Source organism: Ochotona curzoniae, unplaced genomic scaffold, assembly GCF_017591425.1.
Source record: "Ochotona curzoniae isolate NIBS_2020 unplaced genomic scaffold, NIBS_Ocur_1.0 scaffold_4506, whole genome shotgun sequence".
In the NCBI taxonomy this organism is placed as follows: domain Eukaryota; kingdom Metazoa; phylum Chordata; class Mammalia; order Lagomorpha; family Ochotonidae; genus Ochotona; species Ochotona curzoniae.
This window is the reverse complement of record NW_024467119.1, coordinates 20525724-20545722: the sequence shown is the minus strand read 5'-3', so window position 1 is coordinate 20545722 and position 19999 is coordinate 20525724. Positions and strand designations below refer to the sequence as shown.

The following is a 19999-nucleotide window of genomic DNA, read 5'->3' as shown; positions in this document are numbered from 1 at the left end:
GTTGCCACGATAGACTTTGCCCAGGCACTACTGTTGTGAAGCCAGGCCAGTAATCACCCAAACATGAATCAAATGTCCAAAACTATAAAAAACTTTTAATGTTTTTTTAAAAATTTTACTTTGGGGCCAGCTTTCTGGTATAGCGAGTAGAGCTGTCACCACTGACCCATATGGGTACTGGTTCCTGTTCAACTTGCTGATTTTGATTTCTGATTCAGCCCTCCGTAATGCACCTGGGAAAGATGATGGCCCACACACCCGGGCCCCTGGCACCCATGTGCGAGACCTGGCTGAAGCTCCAGGCTCTTGGACTGGTCCAATCTTGGGCACTGCAGCAATCTTGCAAGTAAACCAGCGGATGGAAAAAATTCTCTCTCAACTAGATCTTTAAAAAAAATGTTAATACAATTTATATGAATGAGGTTGAACATATTTCCATTTGATTAACTTTTATTGCCCTTGCCTATTCAGTCTTTCTATCTGTTGAGCTCTTTATTTACTACAGCCAATAAGCCTGTGAGTAAGATGGAAATTTTTTTTTTAAGATTTATTTTTATTATTATTTTTTTTTATTGGAAAGGCAGATATACAGAGAGGAGAGACAGAGAGGAAGATCTTCCGTCCGATGATTCACTCCCCAAGTGAGCGCAATCCGAAGCCAGGAGCCTCTTCCGGGTCTCCCACGCGGTGCAGGGTCCCAAAGCTTTGGGCCGTCCTCGACTGCCTTCCCGGGCCACAGGCAGGGAGCTGGAAGGGAAGCGGGGCTACCGGGATTAGAACCGGCACCCATATGGGATCCCGGGCGTGCTAGGCGAGGACCTTAACCACTTGTGCCACTGGTCTGGGCCCAAGATGGAAATTTAAAATGCCAAAAAATAATAAAATATTAAGCTCAAAAAAGGAATTAAAATACACCCAAGCCGATCAGTATCACAAACTAAAAATGACCACAAGGGCTGGTACAATGGCTCAACTGGCTAATCCTCCACTTTGCAGCATCAACTTTCCCTGAGTGCCAGTTCGTGTCCCAGCTGCTCCAGCTTCTTATCCAGCTCCCTGCTTGTGGCCTGGGAAAGCAGTAGTGGATGGCCCAAAGGCTTGGGACCCTGTACCGGCATGGGAGCACCAAATGAAGCTCCTGGCTTTAGATTGGCTCTGTTCTGGGTATTGTGGACACTTGGGGAGTGAACCAGTAGATGGAAGCTCTTTTTCTCCTCTCTGTAAATCTGCCTTTACAATAAATATAAATATGCTCCCCCACCCAAAACAAAACAAAAACAAACAAACCCAAAGAAGTAAAGCATAGCATGTCAGTACATTTTGTAAATTAAGTCAACTGGAGTAAACATTTATTAGGCTGGGGTTGAAACCTTTATGACAGATGTGCTAAAACATCGTTTCTTTCTGTTTTTTTTTTTTAAAGATTTATATATTTTTATTGGAAAGTCAGATATAAAGAGGAGAGACAGAAAGAGCATCCAGCTGTTGACTCACTCCCCAAGTGGCCACAACGGCCAGAGCTGAGTTGATCCAAAGCTAGGAGCTAGGAGCCTTTTCCAGGTCTCCCACATGGGTGCAGGGTACCAAGGCTTTGGGCAGTCTTCAACTGCTTTCCTAGGCCACAAGCAGGGAGCTGGATGGGAAGCAGAGCTGCTGGACACAAACCAGTGTCCATATGGGATCCCAGCGTGTTTAAGGCAAGGACTTTAGCCACTAGGCTACCATGCCGGGCCCTAACACAGTTTCTTAAGCGCTCTCTCTCTCACTCTCTCTCTTAAAGATTTATTTAGTTTTATTGGAAAGGCACATATACAGAGAGGAGGAGAGACAGAGAGGAAGCCCTTCTGTCTGATGGTTCACTCCCCAAGCGGCCTCAATGGCTGGAGCTGAGCCAATCTGAAATCAGGAGCCAAGAGCTTCTTCCAGGTCTCCCACTCAGGTGCCGGGTCCCATGGCTTTGGCCCGTCCTCGACTGCTTTCCCAGGCCACAAGCAGGGAGCTGGATGGGATGTGGAGCTGCCAGGATGTGAACCAGTGCCCATATGGGCTCCCAGCATGTTCAAGGCGAGGACTGTAGCTGCTATGCTATCATGCCCAGCCCTCCTAAGCTTCTTTCTTTGTCACTGCTATCTAGCTCCATCTGTTTTTAAAAAAATTATTTAAAACCAGGCCTGGTACAGTAGCCTAGTGGCCAAAGTCCTCGCCTTGCATACGCCAGGATCTTATTTGGGCACTGGTTTGCATCCTAGCTGCTCCACTTCCTATCCAGCTCCCTGCTTGTGGCCTGGGAAAGTAGTCGAGGACTGCCCAGAGCCTGGAGACCATGCACCTGCATGGGAGGCCTAGAAGAAGCTCCCAGCTCCTGACTTTTGATGGGCTCAGCACCGGCTGTTGCAGCCACTTGGAGAGTGAATTAGTAGACAGAAGATCTTTCTGTTTCTCTTCTCGTAATTCTGACTTTCCAATAAAAATAAATAAAATCATTTAAATCATTTTAAATCATTTTGAAATTACAAAGTACTTCAAACATATATTTAAAAAAAAAACCACATTCAGATCAATATAAAGACTACCCATTTATCAGCCACCAAAATTGATCAGATCTGAACATTTTCCCCATATTTACTTCAGGCCATCTCTTAAGTCATAATTAACTCATTAATAATACTCGGTGCACATACATTTGGTCTCTAGCTCCTCTGAAGTTCCTTCCTTGTGTTCCTTAGATAGAGTTGAACAAGCAAACACAAGCAAACGTGAACATGTAATCTCATTCATCACTTTCCCAGGAGAATGAGTGTGAGATTCTACCTTTGACTTTTGCACTTGGCCTTACCTGTGTCACTCTATACCACTGCTCACAGAGCTTTCTCACACAGCTGTCTTTTCAGCTGCCATGTATTCCACCGTGTGCATGTCTCATTTTTAATTTCATGAGACTCTTACATTTTACTTATTTGAAAGGCAGACAGAGACAAGGAGGGAGGAAAAAATCACTCATCTTTAATTTGCTCCCTAAATGTCCACAGCGGCTGAGGCTGGGCCATGCAGAACCATAGTCAGCAACTCCTGCTGGTCTCCCACATGGGTAGCAGGAACTTGAGCCACCACAGGCTGCCTCCCAGTGTGTAGGAAGCTGCACTGCAAGCGGAACGGGGGACTTGAACCACAACACACTCATATGGGACCTGAGTGTCTCCTAAGTGGTGCCTAAAGGCCTTATCAGAAATGTGAACAGCCCCACTTGGGTAGCACACCCCAGCTGGTGGCAGAGTCCTCATTACTGCCTTAGGGCTCTGCCAGGCTCTCCTCAGGCTTTGTGGGACAAGCACCTTTCCCAAGGTGTTCCTACAGGCCTAATGACTTCTTCTTAAAGAAAAAGAAAAGCAGCTCAGGGGTAGACAGGCATGCCTTAGGCAACACACAGTCCCTTCTGGAATGAGACTTTCTTTTTAAATGCCACATTCTAATACTAAGCCCTGGAGCCTTTTAAGGAGTAACTGAGTCACAGCAAGAGCCAGGTCTGCTCAAATGGAACCATAAGACTCAAATAAAACTGGTGCAAGAGATCCACAAATTTTACCAACTCCTCCATACTATTATCACTCTTATTACTAGTCTATCCTCTCTTCATCTTCAAAGATTAAATTGTACAGATTACCACCCAAAATATCAAAGACAGGGACCAGCAATGGCTGTGGGTGTTTTTCCCTAGGGCTTTAGTGGGCCATGGTACTGACACGCTCCCTCTCTGTCCCTCCCCCTCACTCTGACACAACAAGGAATCAGATCACGACCCTTCCTTTCCAGGTGCCAACACTTGCACATCACTCATGGCAAAATTTGATGCAAACATTTAAATACCTGTGATCTGTACAAGCACCGAGCATGACTTAAAAATTCTGCATGTGTGTTTATTATTTTTTAAATATTTGTGTTTAAAAGGCAGAAAGATAAATACAGAAAGATCATTCATTTGCTTGTTCACTACACCGCAAATACCCACAGCAGCCAAGACTGGGCTAGGTGGAAGCCAGGAGCCATGACAGGAATCCAGGCCTCCTGTGTGGATTTCAGAAACCCGAGTACTTGAGCCATCACCTGCCACCTCCTAGACTGATCATTAGTAAGTAGCTGGAACCAGAGCTCAGCTGGCAGGAGTGCCCAGACACTCCAATTATGGGGTGTGGCATTCCAAGTGGGAATCTTAACTCCGAGCCAAACATCCACCCTCATTCACTGAGTTTCAAATTCATAAAAGTCCAGCATAAATAGAATTGCATGAATAACTTCTGTGTCAAAGCTCAGTTCATAACCAGGCATTTTTATCCACTTGAGAGGGCTGGGGGGTGGTGAGGGAATGGTTTCTGCTGATTCTTTCAACCATAGAATTTTGTTCTTTTACTCCCCTTCTGTTCCTGTCTCAGAATGTGCTGCTGGGGCTGAGGGCTAGGGCTGGGGCTGAGGCTGAGGGCTGAGGGCTGGGGGCTGAGGCCTGAGAGCTGAGGGCAGGGGGGCTGGGGCTGGGGGCTGGGGGTTGGGGCTGAAGGCTAGGGGGCTGGGGCTGAGGGCTGAGAGCTCAGGGCTGAGAGCTGAGGCTGGGGGTTGAGGGCTGGAGCTGAGGGCAGGGGGGCTGGGGCTAAGGGCTGGGGCTGGGGGCTGGGGGTTGGAGCTGAGGGCTGGGGCTGGGGGTTGGGGCTGAGGGCTGGGGCTGGGGGCTAGGGCTGAGGGCTGGGGCTGGGGCTGAGGACTGGGGGACTGGGGCTGAGGGTTGGGGGGCTGGGGCTGGGGGGGCTGAGGCTGGGGCCTGGGGCTGAGGACTGGGGGACTGGGGCTGAGGGTTGGGGGGCTGGGGCCTGGGGCTGAGGGCTGGGGGGCTGGAGCTGAGGGCTGGGGGGCTGGGGCTAAGGGCCGAGGGCTGGGAGCTGAGTGGCTGTCCTCCACAGACATCCAACGCTTAGACAGGTAGAGAGAATAGGGTTTTTGAGGTGTGCCGGTGGACTGCTCCTGCATTTGTGGGAGAGTTTCGTGGGGCTTCCCCAGGGGAGCTTGTTGGTCACCAACGGGAGGGCAAACAGCTCAGAGGAAACAGTGCAAAGGTGTGTGGCTTCTTCCCCTCCCCACTGCAGGGTGGGGTGCGTGCAGACTGTGAGAAGGCTCCTCACCCACCACACTGGGACCCCTCCCCCAGGACATCCACAGGAGACCATCCTTCTAGAGCTCACAGGAGTCCAATACCATCTCAAACATTTCCACATGCATTCATTTTTAATGTAATTTCAAGGAATAAAGTAAATTGTGCTTATCCAGACAGATGAAGAAAGTTACTGGAGCACGCACTCGCGTGTGTGTGTGTGTGTGTCAGAAGCCATGCCTTTGAGTACTGATTTTTTCTAAGTTATCATTCCATTAAAACAAAAACAGGGCCTGGCTCAGTGGCCTAGCGGCTAAAATCCTCGTCTTGAACGCGCCAGGATCCCATATGGGCACTGGTTCTAATCCCGGTGGCCCCGCGTCCCATCCAGCTCCCTGCCTGTGGCCTGGGAAGGTAGTCAAGGACAGTCCAAAGCCATGGGACCCTGCACCCATCCATGTGGGAGACCTGAAGAAAGTTGCTGGCTCCTGGATTCGAATTCGTGGGAGCTCTGGCCGTGTGGTCACTTGGGGAGTGAATCACTGGACGGGCGATCTTCCTCTCTGTCTCTCCCCATCTTTGTATATCTGACTTTCCAATAAAAACAAATAAATCTTAAAAAGTAAGTAAATAAACAAATGCGCTGCCAGCTTCCTAACACAAATGAAACTGAATTTTCCTTAAAAACAAGCCTGAAGCATTGTGATGAATTTTTCTCATCTCTGCTTTTCAATGCTTGTATCCTTCATTTAAGGCTACAAATAAGAAAGTGCAGAAAGTTACGTTTAGTTAAAACTCTTAATTAGGGCCCAGCACATTAGCCTAGTAACCTAATCTCACCTTGCATGTGCCAGGATCCTATATGGGAACCAGTTCTAGTCCCAGCTGCTCCATTTCTCTTCCAGCTCCCTGCTTGTGGCCTAGGAAAGCAGCAGGATGTCCCAAAGCCTTGGGACCCTGCACCCGCGTGGGAAACTCATAAGAAGCTCCTGGCTATGGATTGGTTCAGTTCTGGCCGTTACAGCCACATGGAGTGAACCAGCGGAGGGAAGATCATTCTCTCTGTCTCGTGTTCTCTCTGTAAAGTCTGACTTTCCGATAAAAAATAAATAAATCTTAAAAAAAACCTTAAGTAATGATCAAAAGAAAAATCTGTTTTTAAATTATGATGGGAAAGACAGCACTGACTGCAATAGTTTCCAAGGATCGGGACCTGGGTAACAGTGAGGATTTAAAGGCAGAGCACTGGAAGACGCTGAAAGCCTTAGGAACACCTGTTGCACAACTCCTCAAGGCCTGCTGGCATTTCTATAACAAATTCTTATAACATGGAGGAGAGCCTGGCCGCCACCTCCGCTCACACTGAACACGAGACTGGGGGAGACGGTAAGAAAGCTCAGAAGAATGTTCTCCTGTTCACTCTCAGATGATAGAATGCCAAAGAAAACTTGAAAAACCAGCCTTGTGACCCCTACACATGTATTTTGCAAAATAAGCTGTTCATATATAGTTCTTTTTACATGAATTAATAAAATGCCCATACCAATAAAACAAACATCCAAGCCAGCTTGACACCTAGAATATTGCCTGGTTGTGTCCACCAGCTCTTTCCATATTGGGTTCTTTTTTTAAGTAAAAGTACCCTAGAAGTGCGTACTGGCATGAAGCCTAACTCTGAACCAACATTTCCAATCAAGGTTATGTAAGGATAAAAGCTGAATTCAAATGACTGTGAATAAGAAGGGGAAGATAACGAATGTGTAAACCTGCAATTGCACTGGAGTGAAGTAATATACACTGGGCAGTCTCAACCAGAAGAACTATTTGGAACAGTTATGACTAAGAGTTTTCCCAAAACTCATGTCAGACCCCAAACCACAGCTCCAGGAAGCTCAGAGAACGGTCAACAGGGGACATTCCAGGAAAACTCTACCTAGGGGTATCACTTCCAAACTTAAAGAAAATCAGGGATGAAGAGTAGCCAGAGGGAAGAACAGCAAAGGAGGAGGAAAGATAAGAATGACACCTGACCTCTCCTTAAAAGCCACACAAGCAAGAGGGAGGAGTGAAATATTGAAGGTGTTGAGAAAAAAACAAATAAAAAACCCAAAGCTAAGCTAGGTTTACGGACCCAGTAAAATAGCCTTTGAGAGTGAAGAGAGAGAGAAAACCTCAGAATACGAAAGGGAGAGAATTTGTTGCGAACAAGCTCACATTCTAAGAAATGTCAAAAAAGTTCTTTAGAGAGAAGGACAATGACACAAGGCGGACCCTGGAATGCATACAACGGAAAAGCATCAGGGCAAAAATGAGAGAAAATAAATCCACGCCTGCTTTTCTCAAGCTGTCGGTCACACAGGTAGAAGCAGTTGGGTGCAGGTGCACAAGTGTGAGCTGTGAGAAGCAGCAACGGTTACCCTGGAAGGTCCCCGGGGAACAGGGAAAGCCAACCCAAGAAGTACACAACCCACAGTGCTGTATCATGCGGATGAGATGAAAAAGCTGGAGACTGCACCGAAGTTCAGGAGACAGAGGGAGTGACAAATTTCCAAATCATGGGAAGTGCTCAAATAATGAAACATGCCGTGGCAAATTAAGAGACACTTAAACTTAACCTATAGATGGTTATGTTTCATTTTAAAGAGCTAAAACAAGCACATCAAAAAAATCTGCTAACAGGCTTCACAGTTTGGAATCCCACAGGGGGAGATTCCGAAACCAGTCCTAGAACGGTCTGGACTTACCTTGTTGCAAACAGCAAGAGCCTGGAGAACAACCCTCTGGCCCACCCGACGTCACATTCCACCGTGGAATAAAGAGCCATCTCGCCTGCTCCTGCTGGGGTGCAGGAGCAACCCCTTACTCCCCACCCAGCAATTCCACGAGCCTCCAGCTAAACCCCCTCTCCAAGCTCAGGGCAAAGGGACCCCCATAGCCCGGCCAGTCAGAACTCAATTCCTGCTCAGTAGGCCAGGAGAAGAGGAAGTGAGCCTCAGTACGCTTCCCCAAGGAGATCCAGCAGTGTGGACAAGAGCACAAGGCTCAGAAATGCCAGAATTGCATCTCGTGGGCAGGAGGAGGAGGAGGGTGGTAAGGGAATCTTCTTTTTCTAAACCACAGCAAACTGCAACCAGGAAGTCATCTGGAACCAACTCTGCTAACCCTTGCTCCTCCTCCACAGGCAAAAATGCCACTGGGTAAAAGCAAGCGAAATGCTTTCCACTTCCCCAGCCAGAGGCACGAGACTGAAGCAAGGGTTTTGTAAGAACACCTCCCGGAGCTGCCTTAAGGCATACAGCTAGAGAACACAGCATCAGCCCCTGGGAGGCAGTGGGGGTTGGGGCAGAACTCCCCACCTGGCAAGGTGCAGAGGCCCAGCAGAGGTAACCCGGCTGCTCAACCGAGAGGGAATTAGGAGTGAAACACTGGGTCTTCAGCATCCACTCATCTTGCTGCCTCTACAAGCAAAGCCACACCCCAGTGTCTGGGTAAATGCTTAGTCACAGGGCAAGGAGCTGATGATGGCGGTGACCAGTGGTAGGTGAGGAAGCACTGGCTTGGAAGATCCACAGATTTAAGCCAGAACATTCTGTCCCCTTAGCCAGCTCACTGATGAACTACTCTAACCTGAGGCTCGACATATGGTGTGGAGAAGCCCGTGCCCACACAGTAAGACAGCTCATGAGGATTTCTAGTCATACATTAGAATTCAAGGACAGGAAAGATGGGATGGATGATTCAGAATATTTAGCTGTATGTCTGTCTCTGGCCATTGGTCAACATCTGGAAAGGGGGCTTTTTCTTCCCTTTTCTTATCAGCAAGTGAGAAAACCCTTTCTAGCTATTCTGAGGTAGTGTGACTCAGCGCCTCGGTTTGCTTCCAGAGATGACCCCAGTCCTTCCCATTTCCAGGGATCAGCCCACAGGCTGTTCAAGCTATCACTCCATTCCCAACATCCCACCTCAATGCCTGGGAAGATGACAAGCCCATCACAGTTTGCCTCCTCCCTATATTAGAACAGGGCATCAGCACCTCGCCCCGCCCTGTGTTTCCAAAAGGATTCGGAGCAGATGAGTTTGGAAGGGCTCCCACGTGTCGGAGCCAGAACAAGCTGAGCAACACAGGAGACCCCGACACCATCAGACTGTGTCCAAGAGAATGAAGGAGTTCCTACTGAGAAAAATGGGTGGTTTGGGTAAATGATGGATGGAGAAGGGAGAGGTTTTCTTCATAGAACTCCATTGAACAAATACAGAAGGAATAAAGTGAATACAGATTCCATTTTCTGAACATCACAGTAATGCTGTCACAGGCATCATCAACAGATGCTTAAAAGGAGTGAAGAGGGGTGTGCGTTGTAGCACAGCAATTACGTCACCACATCCATATATGAATGCCAGCACCACATGACCCGGTTCCTACACTTATGATCCAGTTTCCTGCTAATGTCCCTGTCATCTATATAGGAACCAAGAAGGAATTCCACGTTCCTGGTGCCAGACTGGCACAGCCCTGGCTATTGCTGTCATTCTGTCTTTTAAATGAATAAATGAATCAATCTTTTTTTTTAAAGATTGATTTATTTATTGGAAAGTCAGATATACAGAGAGGAGGAGAGACAGAGAGGAAGATCTTCTGTCCGATGATTCACTCTCCAAGTGACCGCAACAGCCGATGCTATGCTGGTCCAAAGCCAGGAACCAGGAACTTCTTCCAGGTATCCCACACAGGTGCAGGGTCCCAAAGCTTTGGGCCATCCTCGACTGCTTTCCCGGGCCACAAGCAGGGAGCTGGATGGGAAGTGGAGCTGCCGGGATTAGAACCTGCACCCATATGGGATCCTGGGGCATTCAAGGCGAGGACTTTAGCCGCTAGGCTCCGCCGCTGGGCCCAAATGAATCAATCTTTAAATACCAGTGGAGATGGGGCTGGTGTCATGGCAAAGAGGTTTAAGCCACCACCTGTGACACAGGTCTTCCATATGGGTGCCAATTTAGGTCCTAGCTGCTCCACTTCTGTGCCTGGGATGGCCACAAAAGAAGACCTTGGTTCTTGGGCCCGTGTCACCCATGTGGGAGACTCAGATGAAGCTCTTGGCTGCTGCTTGACTCAGTCCTGGCCACTGCAGTCATCTGGGGAGTGAACCAGCAGATGAAAATCTGTGCATGTGTGTGTGTCTTCTCTTTCTATCTCTGTAACTCAGTCTTTCAAGTAAGATAAAGATAAATAAATCTTGAAAAAGAATCAGTGGAGAAAGTCTGAGAAGACACAGGAAACTTGGCACACAGTTCTCTCCCCCAAGATATTTATCCATTACAAAGGCACTAACAGTGCCCTGCCCGCAAGGGGACCCAGCAGAGTGCGCAGTAATCAGGCAGTCAAGGTTAGCATCAACCTGCAACACGACAGGAGACACTAAGAAGGAGTCAACATGTCCCTGTGACATTCCTGCCCCAAAAAACTGCAGTTTCAACCAAACCAAAAGAAGTTGTCAGAGGTTCTTAACAAGAAGGCATTCCACAAAAAAAAGTGGCCAGGCCTCTTCAAAGTGGCAAGATCCCGAAACCAAAAAAAAGTCCGAGGAGCATCACAGATCAGAGGAGGTCAAGCAAATGGGCCAGTGAAGCCCCACGCAGGGCCTTGGAACAGAGCAACATCAGTCAGATGAAAACCAAGTAAGCCTATTGTTTACAAAGTCTGCAACAGTCCCAGCTGCCAATGCTGTTTCTTTGTTTGGTATTTGTACTGTGGTTATAAAACTTGTCAGCATTAGGGAAAGCTGTGGGACAGCTGTATGAGAAAGCACTATTGTGTTATTTTTTATAACTTTTCTAGGAATCTAAAAAGATTGCCAAATAAAAAGTTTACAAAAAAAAAAAAATTCAAATAGGACTTGACTCTAACTTTATGAGACCCATCCAGTTTCCAAATTCAGGGTTGCCAAGGTAACAATTTGAGGCATGGAAAGGCTTTGGGGAACAGAGAAGTGATATGGAGTGAAACTTCATGCTGGGCTGGCATAGCTGTGGAATCAAGACATATGGACATAACATGTTCACTGTATAAAACAAGTAAAAATCCCAGCCAGCAGGATCCTGAGCAAGAGTGCCATATACAACCTGCATCCTGTGACATTCTTAAGAGGCAACTATTATGGTGAGTGCCATAAAGGCACAGATTTGCATCCTAACCGCTTGACTTCCAATCCAGCTCCCTGCTCATATGCTTGGGTAACTGGTGAAAGATGGCCCAAGTTCTAGGGTCCCTGCATCCACAGGGGAGAACTGAGAGAAGCTCCTGGCACCTGGTCTTGGACTGGCCCAACTGACCACTACAACCATTTGGGAAGTGAGGTAACAGATGGAAGATCTCTTCCTCTCTCTGTATCTCTACCTTGCAAATAAATGAATAAACCTTTACAGGAAAAAAGAAAAAAAAGAAATTGCCCATCCACCTGCTTCCTCACATCTAGCCTCCATAGTCATTGAGCTATATTGGTCACACGCAAATGTGTTGATGAGGACATTGGCTTTTTAAAAGAACCCCATCTTTGTGGTTAGACCAAATAATACACTGAAGTCCATTGGCTGTCCTCAGCTTTTAGGGATTGCTGTATGAGGGGGTTCAGTTGTCCCAAGGTCAAATCCAGGCCTAGTGCTCAGGCTCTGCATCCTCATCTTCTTGCCTTGCCCATCCTGGCTAACGGCCCTGCCCCAACCCCAGGTGCCCCCCAGTAGTCGCTCCCTCAGTTTTTCCTTCTTTCTCCCACCCTCACTGGCTGCAGGCTGTGCCTCTTAAGCTGATGTCAGATCTGTCTTATCTGTGTGCTGCCACCACAAGCTGGGCCAGGCCTTGACCGAGCGCCTCAAAGGCTAGAGCAGTAACTTTGTCAGCATGACTTTCAGCTTCTGTCGGCTTTACCAGGACACTAGAGTGACTCACCACGAAGCCCCAAGGACTCCTTGCAGGAGAAGGGTCTGACATCCTCAGAGCTCCTGCTTCTTCAGGCTGCCCCTGGGGCTGACCCTGCCGCTCCGTTCTCTCCACACATCCCAAAACTAGGACGCGGCCTTCATCCCTGACAGTGGGCTCCTCTGGACCTCTGGCCCATTCCCACTTTATTTTACTCATATGTTGAAACGCAGTCTTACCAAGAACGTTGTGTAGATAACCAGAGTTGTTTTACTATGTAGGACACAACAAATTCCTTCATGCATATTTGCATATCTAGAAACATGATAATGCAAATTTGGGATAGTACAAATCCAAATTTATACTGTTAATATTGATCATGAAAGTAGACATAGCTATAGGAAAGCACCCCCAAACTAAAATCACGATAATTCTCAAAATGATGTATTTATTTATTTATTTATTTGAAAGGCAGAGTTAAGAGAGAAAAAGAGATGTGTTTCATCCTTTGGTTCACTCCCCACATGGCCACAGTAGTTGAGGCGAGGCTCAGATGAAGCCAGGAGTCTGGAACTCCATCAGGTCTCCCACAGAGGTGTCAGGGGCCCAAGCACTTGGGCCATCTGCTGCTGCTTTTCCAGGTGCATCAACAGCGAGCTGGATAAGAGACAGAGCAGCTGGCACTCCAATCACTGCTCAGATATGAGAATGCACACATTGCAGGTGGCAGCTTAATCCAGTGCACCACAGTGCCGACCCCATAATCAGGATAACTAATAACAGGAATAACCTATTCCTTGAACCCATTCACGGTTGGGCAGAGCCCCAAGTGTTTTATGTGATTAGCTCTTTAAATCCTTTTAGCAACTGCAGGAGGTAGATCAGTTGATAAACCTACATTACACATTGGAAGCAGACAAACTGTAAATAGTTATCATTACAAGTAAGGAGAATAATGGCAGTCTGAGTTTTAGGGCCCCTGACTGCACGGACCCACCATATTCTCTGTACTTAAGCCAGCACCCGATGTCTGTGCTAATCGGGAAGAGGATGATGTTAATGAGAACTACCACAGACTTAAGCCAGCACCTGAGCTTCATCTCTCTTTCCCTGGGAGAGAGCTGCATCTGAAGTGTTCTGGAGAGCACAAGGCACTGTGAGCAGGGGCATGCTGATGCTGAGGCAACCGAGAACAAGGGCTGAGAGCTCGCTCAGACTGCCGGCTCCCGTGAATTCCAGCCTCACAGAGTTGGAATATGTACTGATACTGCTTATTATTTTGTCTTGACAGTTAGAGAGGTAGGGAGAGATTGCCTGCAAGGGTAGAGAATGGGCTGAGCTAAAGCTGGGAATCCGGCTTATAATAGGAGTCTTCCATATAGGTGACAACAGCTCGGCTACGTCGCCCATCACTGTGCATCAGCAGGAAACAGGAACTGGTACCACGCCAGGCATCAAACCCAGGACTCGGGTAGGCGATGAAGTATCCCAAGGAGCAACCTAACCGCCGTGCCAAACACCAGCCCTGCAGTGTGAATGTTTCACTAAATGGCCAGGACATCACCTACTGCTCAGAAAGCTCTCCGGCTCGCTCACTGGCACAGCATAGAGTTGCTCATCTTGGCCACATTCTCACTGCAACCTTAGAACATTCCTTGCATAAAGCCTTGACCGTAATGTAAATTCAAAATAGGCTAGCTCAAAAATATTTCAAAAAATAAGTTAAAAAAAAAAAAGACATGAGAAGTTTCAGGGATGATCAGTTGAAAGATGACTTGCGCTCACTGCACAGCTTAACATGTTTAACGTGGCCCCTGGGAGAACAGTAGAAGTTGACCCAAGTTCTTGGACCCTGCACTCACCAGGGTAGAAGAAGGCCCTGATTCCTGGTTTTGAACTGGCCCAACCCTGACTGTTGTGGCTGTTTGAGGAGTGAGCCAGCTAAGGATTTCCATCTCTCCCCCTAACTCTGCCTTTCAATAAATAAATAAATAAAGTAACTAAATCTTAAAAACAAAACAAAACAAAAAAAACCCCTGTAAGTTAAAAACGCTAAGCATCGGTTCCAGTTCTTCGGCTCAGTTGGCTCATCTTCCCTCTGTAAGCACTGGGATCTCATATGGGTGCCGGTGTGTGTCCTGGCTGCTCCATGTCCCATCCAGCTCCCTGTTTGTGGTCTGAGAAAACAGTGGAGGATAGCCCAAAGCCTTGGAACCTTGCACCCATGTAGGAGACCCAGAAGCTCTGGGCCCTGGCTTCAGATTGGCTCAGCTGTGGCCATCACAGCTACTTGAGGAGCAAACCAGTAGGTAAAAGATCTTTTTCTCTGTAAATCTGCCTTTCCAATAAAAATAAGTAAGTCAAAACAGACAGACAAAGAAAACAAAAAGTCCCTGAGCATCAACATGAACAAATGTTATGCTTCAAAAAGTTTGTGCAAAATGGAATTAAACTGTTGATTTTGGCACAAAGATTTTGATATTCATGCATATGAGTGATCTTCAAAAAAGTTTATGGGAAAGGCCTGCAATGAAAAAGAACTATGCGTGAATTTCAAATATCGGGGCCACACGGAGTAACCCAGTGGTTAAATCCTTGCCTTGCACACGCTGGGATCCCCTGTGGGCACTGGTTTGTGTCATGGCTACTCCACTTTCCATCCAGCTTCCTCCTGCTTGTGGTATGGGAAAGCAGTCGAGGACAGCCCAAAGCCTTGGGACCCTGCACCCGTGTGGGAGAGGGGAAGAAGCTCCTGGCTTCACATCGGCTCAGTTCCACTTGAGGAGTGAATCACTGGACTGAAGATCTTCCTCTCTCTCTCTTCCTTTCTGCAATTCTGACTTTCCAATAAAAACAAATAAATCTTTTAAAAATTTTTCAAAAATTTTTGTATTAAAATTATTTTTTAATTCCATCTTTTCACATACTTTCAGTATCCAGGTTTTTTATATATGGATTTACTGACTTTTATCTGAAAGGCAGCTAGAGGGAGAGAGGGAGAGACAGAGGGTGTGCAAGCTCTTCCATCTGCATATTTGGTCCAGTCTCCAAATGGAGCTAGGTCGATCTGAAGCCAGAATCCAGGAGCCTCCTCCAGATTCCCCATGTAGGCCCACTGGCCCAAGGACTTAGACCATCTTCAGCTGCTATGCCAGGTTACCAGCAGGTGGGGCAGACAGGCTAGGAACCCGTGCCTGTATGGGATGCCAGGACCACAGATGGAGGCTCAGCTTTGTTGTCACATGGCACCAGCCCCAGTACCTTGGTGTTTTTATGATGGTATTTGAACCACGTGATTTGAGAGATCTTCTAGGAACTATAGAATTCTGCTATTTAGGAAACTGCTATTAAGATCTTCATCCTGGTGTGGGTGTTTGGTATAGTGAGTATGACATCCATATTCCATATCAGAGTGTTCAGTGCAAGTCCATGCTCTGCTTCCGGTCCAGCTTCTTATTAAAACATCCTGGGAGACAGCAAGTGACAGCTCATGTACTTTAGTCCCTGTCACCTATACAGGAGCTCCAGATTGAGTCCCAGCTTTGATCTGGCCCAGCCCTGGCTACTGAGAGCATTTGGGAGGTGAACCAACAGATTGGAGGTATCTAGCTAATAAAGAAAATGTATTAATTTACAAAAATCCTTCACTGTTTGAACACTGGGTTTTTCTCTGCCCTCCTTGCTCTGCCCCTCCCACCTTCCCCCTAGCCTACAACTTGACTCTCTCCACCTCACTTCTGTCCTACTCTGTGTCAGCAGCCTCTCTTACCTGTGCTTCAGCCGAAGTTTAACCCCTCCTGACCATGCTGCCTTCTTGTGCTGCAGTTCAGAGGTGTGGGGCTCTGGGCTGAGGGCGTTAGGCACACCAGTATCTGCATGGCCTGGGTCTGCACACACATCTCTGCAGAAAATAGAAAAACAAGGAGCTCAGTGGGGTGGCACTCAACATGGCATGAGCACAAACAGGTGGCACAAGAAACACGCCTAAGAGCAAGCCTGGAGCACAGCCCAACGCAGTGTCCTAGGCCTGCACCTGTCTAACCCCATTCTTGTCCCTAGAGAAAGTGAACCCACCACCCAGCCTCTTCTTCCTCCCCTGTTGCATGCTTCTGGGAGAAGAGAAAATGAGAAAAGCACATTTCCTCAACTTGGAAAACCAAAGTTGCCTGAGCAAAGAAAAGACGAGTGTTGACCTGGATGAAATGCAATGTGCTGTAATTCAGAGCTGGGAAATGAGTTTACCACGGGGTTCCTGGAAGCAAACCATCCACAAGCTGGCTCCCTAGCTCACAGTGCGCCCTGCCACACGGCGCACCCTGCCACCCTTCTCTCTCTCCCTAATGCCTCTGCAATGACAGCAATGCCAAGGGGAACAGCCCCGGCTCTGTCCCACGGGCAGTAGCTCATGCCAGCTCCTGGGCTAGCACTGTTTCAGATTATTTGAATTCCACCATGCTGGGAGGCAAGCCTTTTGTATGTCCATTTAAATCCACTCCCCTTCACCATTCCCATAACTCCTTCCCTCCTTACTCCCAGGGAGTCAGAGAAAAATGTTAAGCCCCACATGGCCAATGTGTTCCGCCACAGGAACAGGCACGTTTCTTCTCCCAGATGCCTAATCTCCAAACCCACGCCCCAAGCAGTCTTAGTGCCACCCTGTCATCAGGCTGCCAGGCAGCCTTTACCGTCACCCCAGCTTGCTGGGTAGCACTGGTGGGTTCTCAGTTTCCATCATCAGGGATCTAAGCTGCCAAAACCCAACTGGTGGGCTCCTGAACAAAATCTGTAAGAGGCACAAACGTGGCCGTGCCCCTGGCAAGCCTTGGCCAAGGATGGGACAGGATTAGTGGACAGCTGTTACAAAGCAGCCCAGTCCATCTGGTGCTGTATTTCCCAGAACATGTAAGGAAAGTGAAAGAGCCTGTTCCTTTAAATCCCAAAGCCAAGTCAAAGAATTTCTGTTTATTTTCAGGCTCGGCTGAGATATTGACCAGGAGGTTAGCGGGAGCCTGCATCTCTAGGCCCAAGTTCTTGTCCTTGCCTCACTTGTACCCAAGCCCCACCTCCTTGTACTTTTCTCCCCAGGCGGGAACTCGCCATCTCTGGAAGTATTCAATGCAATTCTGGGCGTGTGAAGTCTGGAGATCTGTTAAAGTTCTGTCACTTATGAATTTGGGGACATGGGGCATGCCAACTCTGAGCCAGAAAGAGGCAGCACACGTGGCTGCTCTGGAGGGTGAGTCCTGGCTCTGCAATTGTCCTCTCAGCACCTCAGTTCTCACATCTGTGAAATGGGTGCATCTTGTCATCACACATCTGAACAGAAGGATTCCAAGGACACGTACAGCACACCCCAAAGCTAGCAAGGGCTATTTCCCTTCAGGTCTCCCCAGGACCCTGACGTCTCCTGGGAGGGAAAAAACAAAACAAAACAAACAAACAAAAAAAACAGCCCTGAGCTTTCATGGAACCTTTGTGGCAGCCAAGGACTTCCTTCCTCCTTTTCTGCCTAAACCACAACTGCTGGCCCAAGCTTTCTGCACAATGGAGTGAGCTCCGAGATTGAACTGTCTCTCCCCAGCTGGTTCCTGCAAGGCACCCAGAGACACAGGGCGAGAGGCAAGAGCAGGCCAGCGTGAAATGGAGCACAGGGAATGGAGAATGTTGCATGCCTTCCAGAATTGCCATGACTCCTTTGACACTTCAGGGGCAGGGGAGGGGCTGGTGTCAGCGTACACTGCCTCTGCCTGCAATGTCACTGGTTCTAGTCCCAGCTGCTCCACTTCTGATCTAGCCCCCTGCTAATGCACCTGGGAAAGTAGTGGAACGACGGCCCATATCCTCAGGTATCAGTACCCACCTAGGAGACCTGGAAGAGGTTCCAGTCTCCTGGCTTTGGACCAGCTCAGCTCTAGGTGTTGTGGCCATTTGGGGAGTGAACTAGTAGATGGAAGAGCTCTCTTTCTGTAAGTCTACCTTTCAAATGAAAATAAAATCTTTGAAAAACAATTCCCAAAATTCCAAGAAATACAACCCAATTTCTGTTGAGGAAGAAAAGAGACCAGTGCAGCAGCTCTGTCTTCCCAAGCCACGCTGTCCTGCCACTTGTCCCTCCCAGAAGACCCCCAGAGTAAATCACAGCACAGCCCCTCCCCAGCTCCTGGCCTGGCCGAGGTAGCCCCTAGTTTGAAGGAGCTGGATTCTCCAGCTGGAGACCCAGGACACACCTGTGCTGCCTTCCACTCTTCCAGAACAATGTGGACAACTAATCCACATTCTTACACTCAGAGTTCTAAGGAAATGAAGTCTCCTAGAAGATGTGAGTGGAGGACAGTCTTAGAATGAGTGTTGGGGAATGTCATCCTAGAGCCCTGGGATTGTCACCCTATTTCCCTGCCCCTGCCTCATCTACACATAGACCAGTTCATTTGTGCATTGAGGTCATGTCACCCCACCTCAGGTCACTATGCCAACTGCCCCCTAGAGGGCTGACTCCCCCTGCTGGTGCCTAGTGGTACCACAAGCCTCCCACAGACATCTACCTTAAAAAAAGGAATATTTGTTTCCTGGAGTTATTGCATGCCTTATTTTTGAAGGAGAGTATAAATAAGGAGCTTCAAAAAAAGATTCACTTATTTTTATTGGAAAATCAGATATACAGAGAGAAGGAGAAACAGAGAGGGCTTTTTTTTTAAGCCGTACGCATTCTAGATGGACACACTATAATTCTCGACTTGCAGTGCAGAAACTGGGTTGAGGATAAGCTGATTATGAATTTAATGACACTGAGATACAAACAGGTTGTCCATCTTGCTTCAGACCACACTGCCTGCCCACCACTCACTCTTGGTCCTTTGAGATAAGCTGGACCCAATACATTCAGCGTCTGCCAGAAATTCTGTAAGTCCTTGCATTACCCAGGTGCACTGGACAGTCATGATAACGGGGCCGTTTAGTGAAACTATCACCAAGGGAGCTGGTTTTTACTTGAAAGATACTCCAAGGCACGTGTATTGCTTCACTTACAGACACCCAAAGATACCTGGGTACTTTGAGAAGTCAGCGGAAGCCTGGAATTACAAGTTAGGTTTATATGGCTTCAAAAGAAATTTGCAATTCATACCCCAGGTTTGTTTGTGTTTTTTTTTATAACAGAGTTTTCAAGAAATTTTTAAAACTCCATTATCCACTGCGGAAGAACTGGAGTCAAACAGCTATCAAATGAAAGGCACCAGATAATGGCGTAGCTCTCTAACAAAATCCCACACAGCATCATTGCTTCTGGCTTGTCCCTGGTCAATCCTTTTGGTCTTGGTGTGGACACTATTTCCTCTGGGGACAGCCTTCGTTGAGGTGAGGCAGTCCACTGAGTGGTCACAGAGCAACACAACAGCCACACATGCACACTATCAAAACACAACTCCCACGGTCTTCCTGGCTGCCTGTTCAGGTGTTGGTCCTTCTTCCAATACTGCCCAAAGACCAGCGGGGCCCCGGCTTGGTGTCTAGAACAGGGATCTACTCAGTCACTGTTCACAGAAGGAGTAATGATCATGGGGGTCCTCAGAAAGTCTCCAAAAAATTGGGACTTATGAAAACAACTCAGCACAGATTTTAAAAGTTCTGAGCACCCAGAGAAACTTCTGTTTTCATTGCATTTCCCATGAACATTTAGAAGCCTCCTCATAGTGTATGGAATCCGGTTGAATACAAACTAAAAATTGAAATGTCTATGAAGAAGTCACAGGATGTAGTTAGGAACCCGCATTTTCTTATTAACATATTGTTAATCAATACCAAGTCAATTAATGCCATAAGGTTGTAAATGGTTGTTGATGTTATGTCAGAGCTTCTAATTGATTGGGATGATACTTAGCTGGCTTTACCTTCAGACCAGAGATGGTCTCATCAAGAAATTGTTGAACAAACTAGGATAATAAGACGCTGGACTT

At 47.6% G+C, this 19999-nt stretch overlaps 1 protein-coding gene across 1 annotated transcript in view; it reads right to left on the bottom strand.

Annotated features, from left to right (window-relative positions):
- SHROOM3 (shroom family member 3) overlaps positions 1-19999 on the bottom strand; it is a 301901-nt gene that overhangs the window by 35874 nt on the left and 246028 nt on the right. The window contains exon 3 of the mRNA XM_040966942.1: positions 15817-15948. Within this exon, the coding sequence (XP_040822876.1) occupies positions 15817-15948 (132 nt within the window). The remainder of the gene's footprint in view (positions 1-15816; positions 15949-19999) is intronic.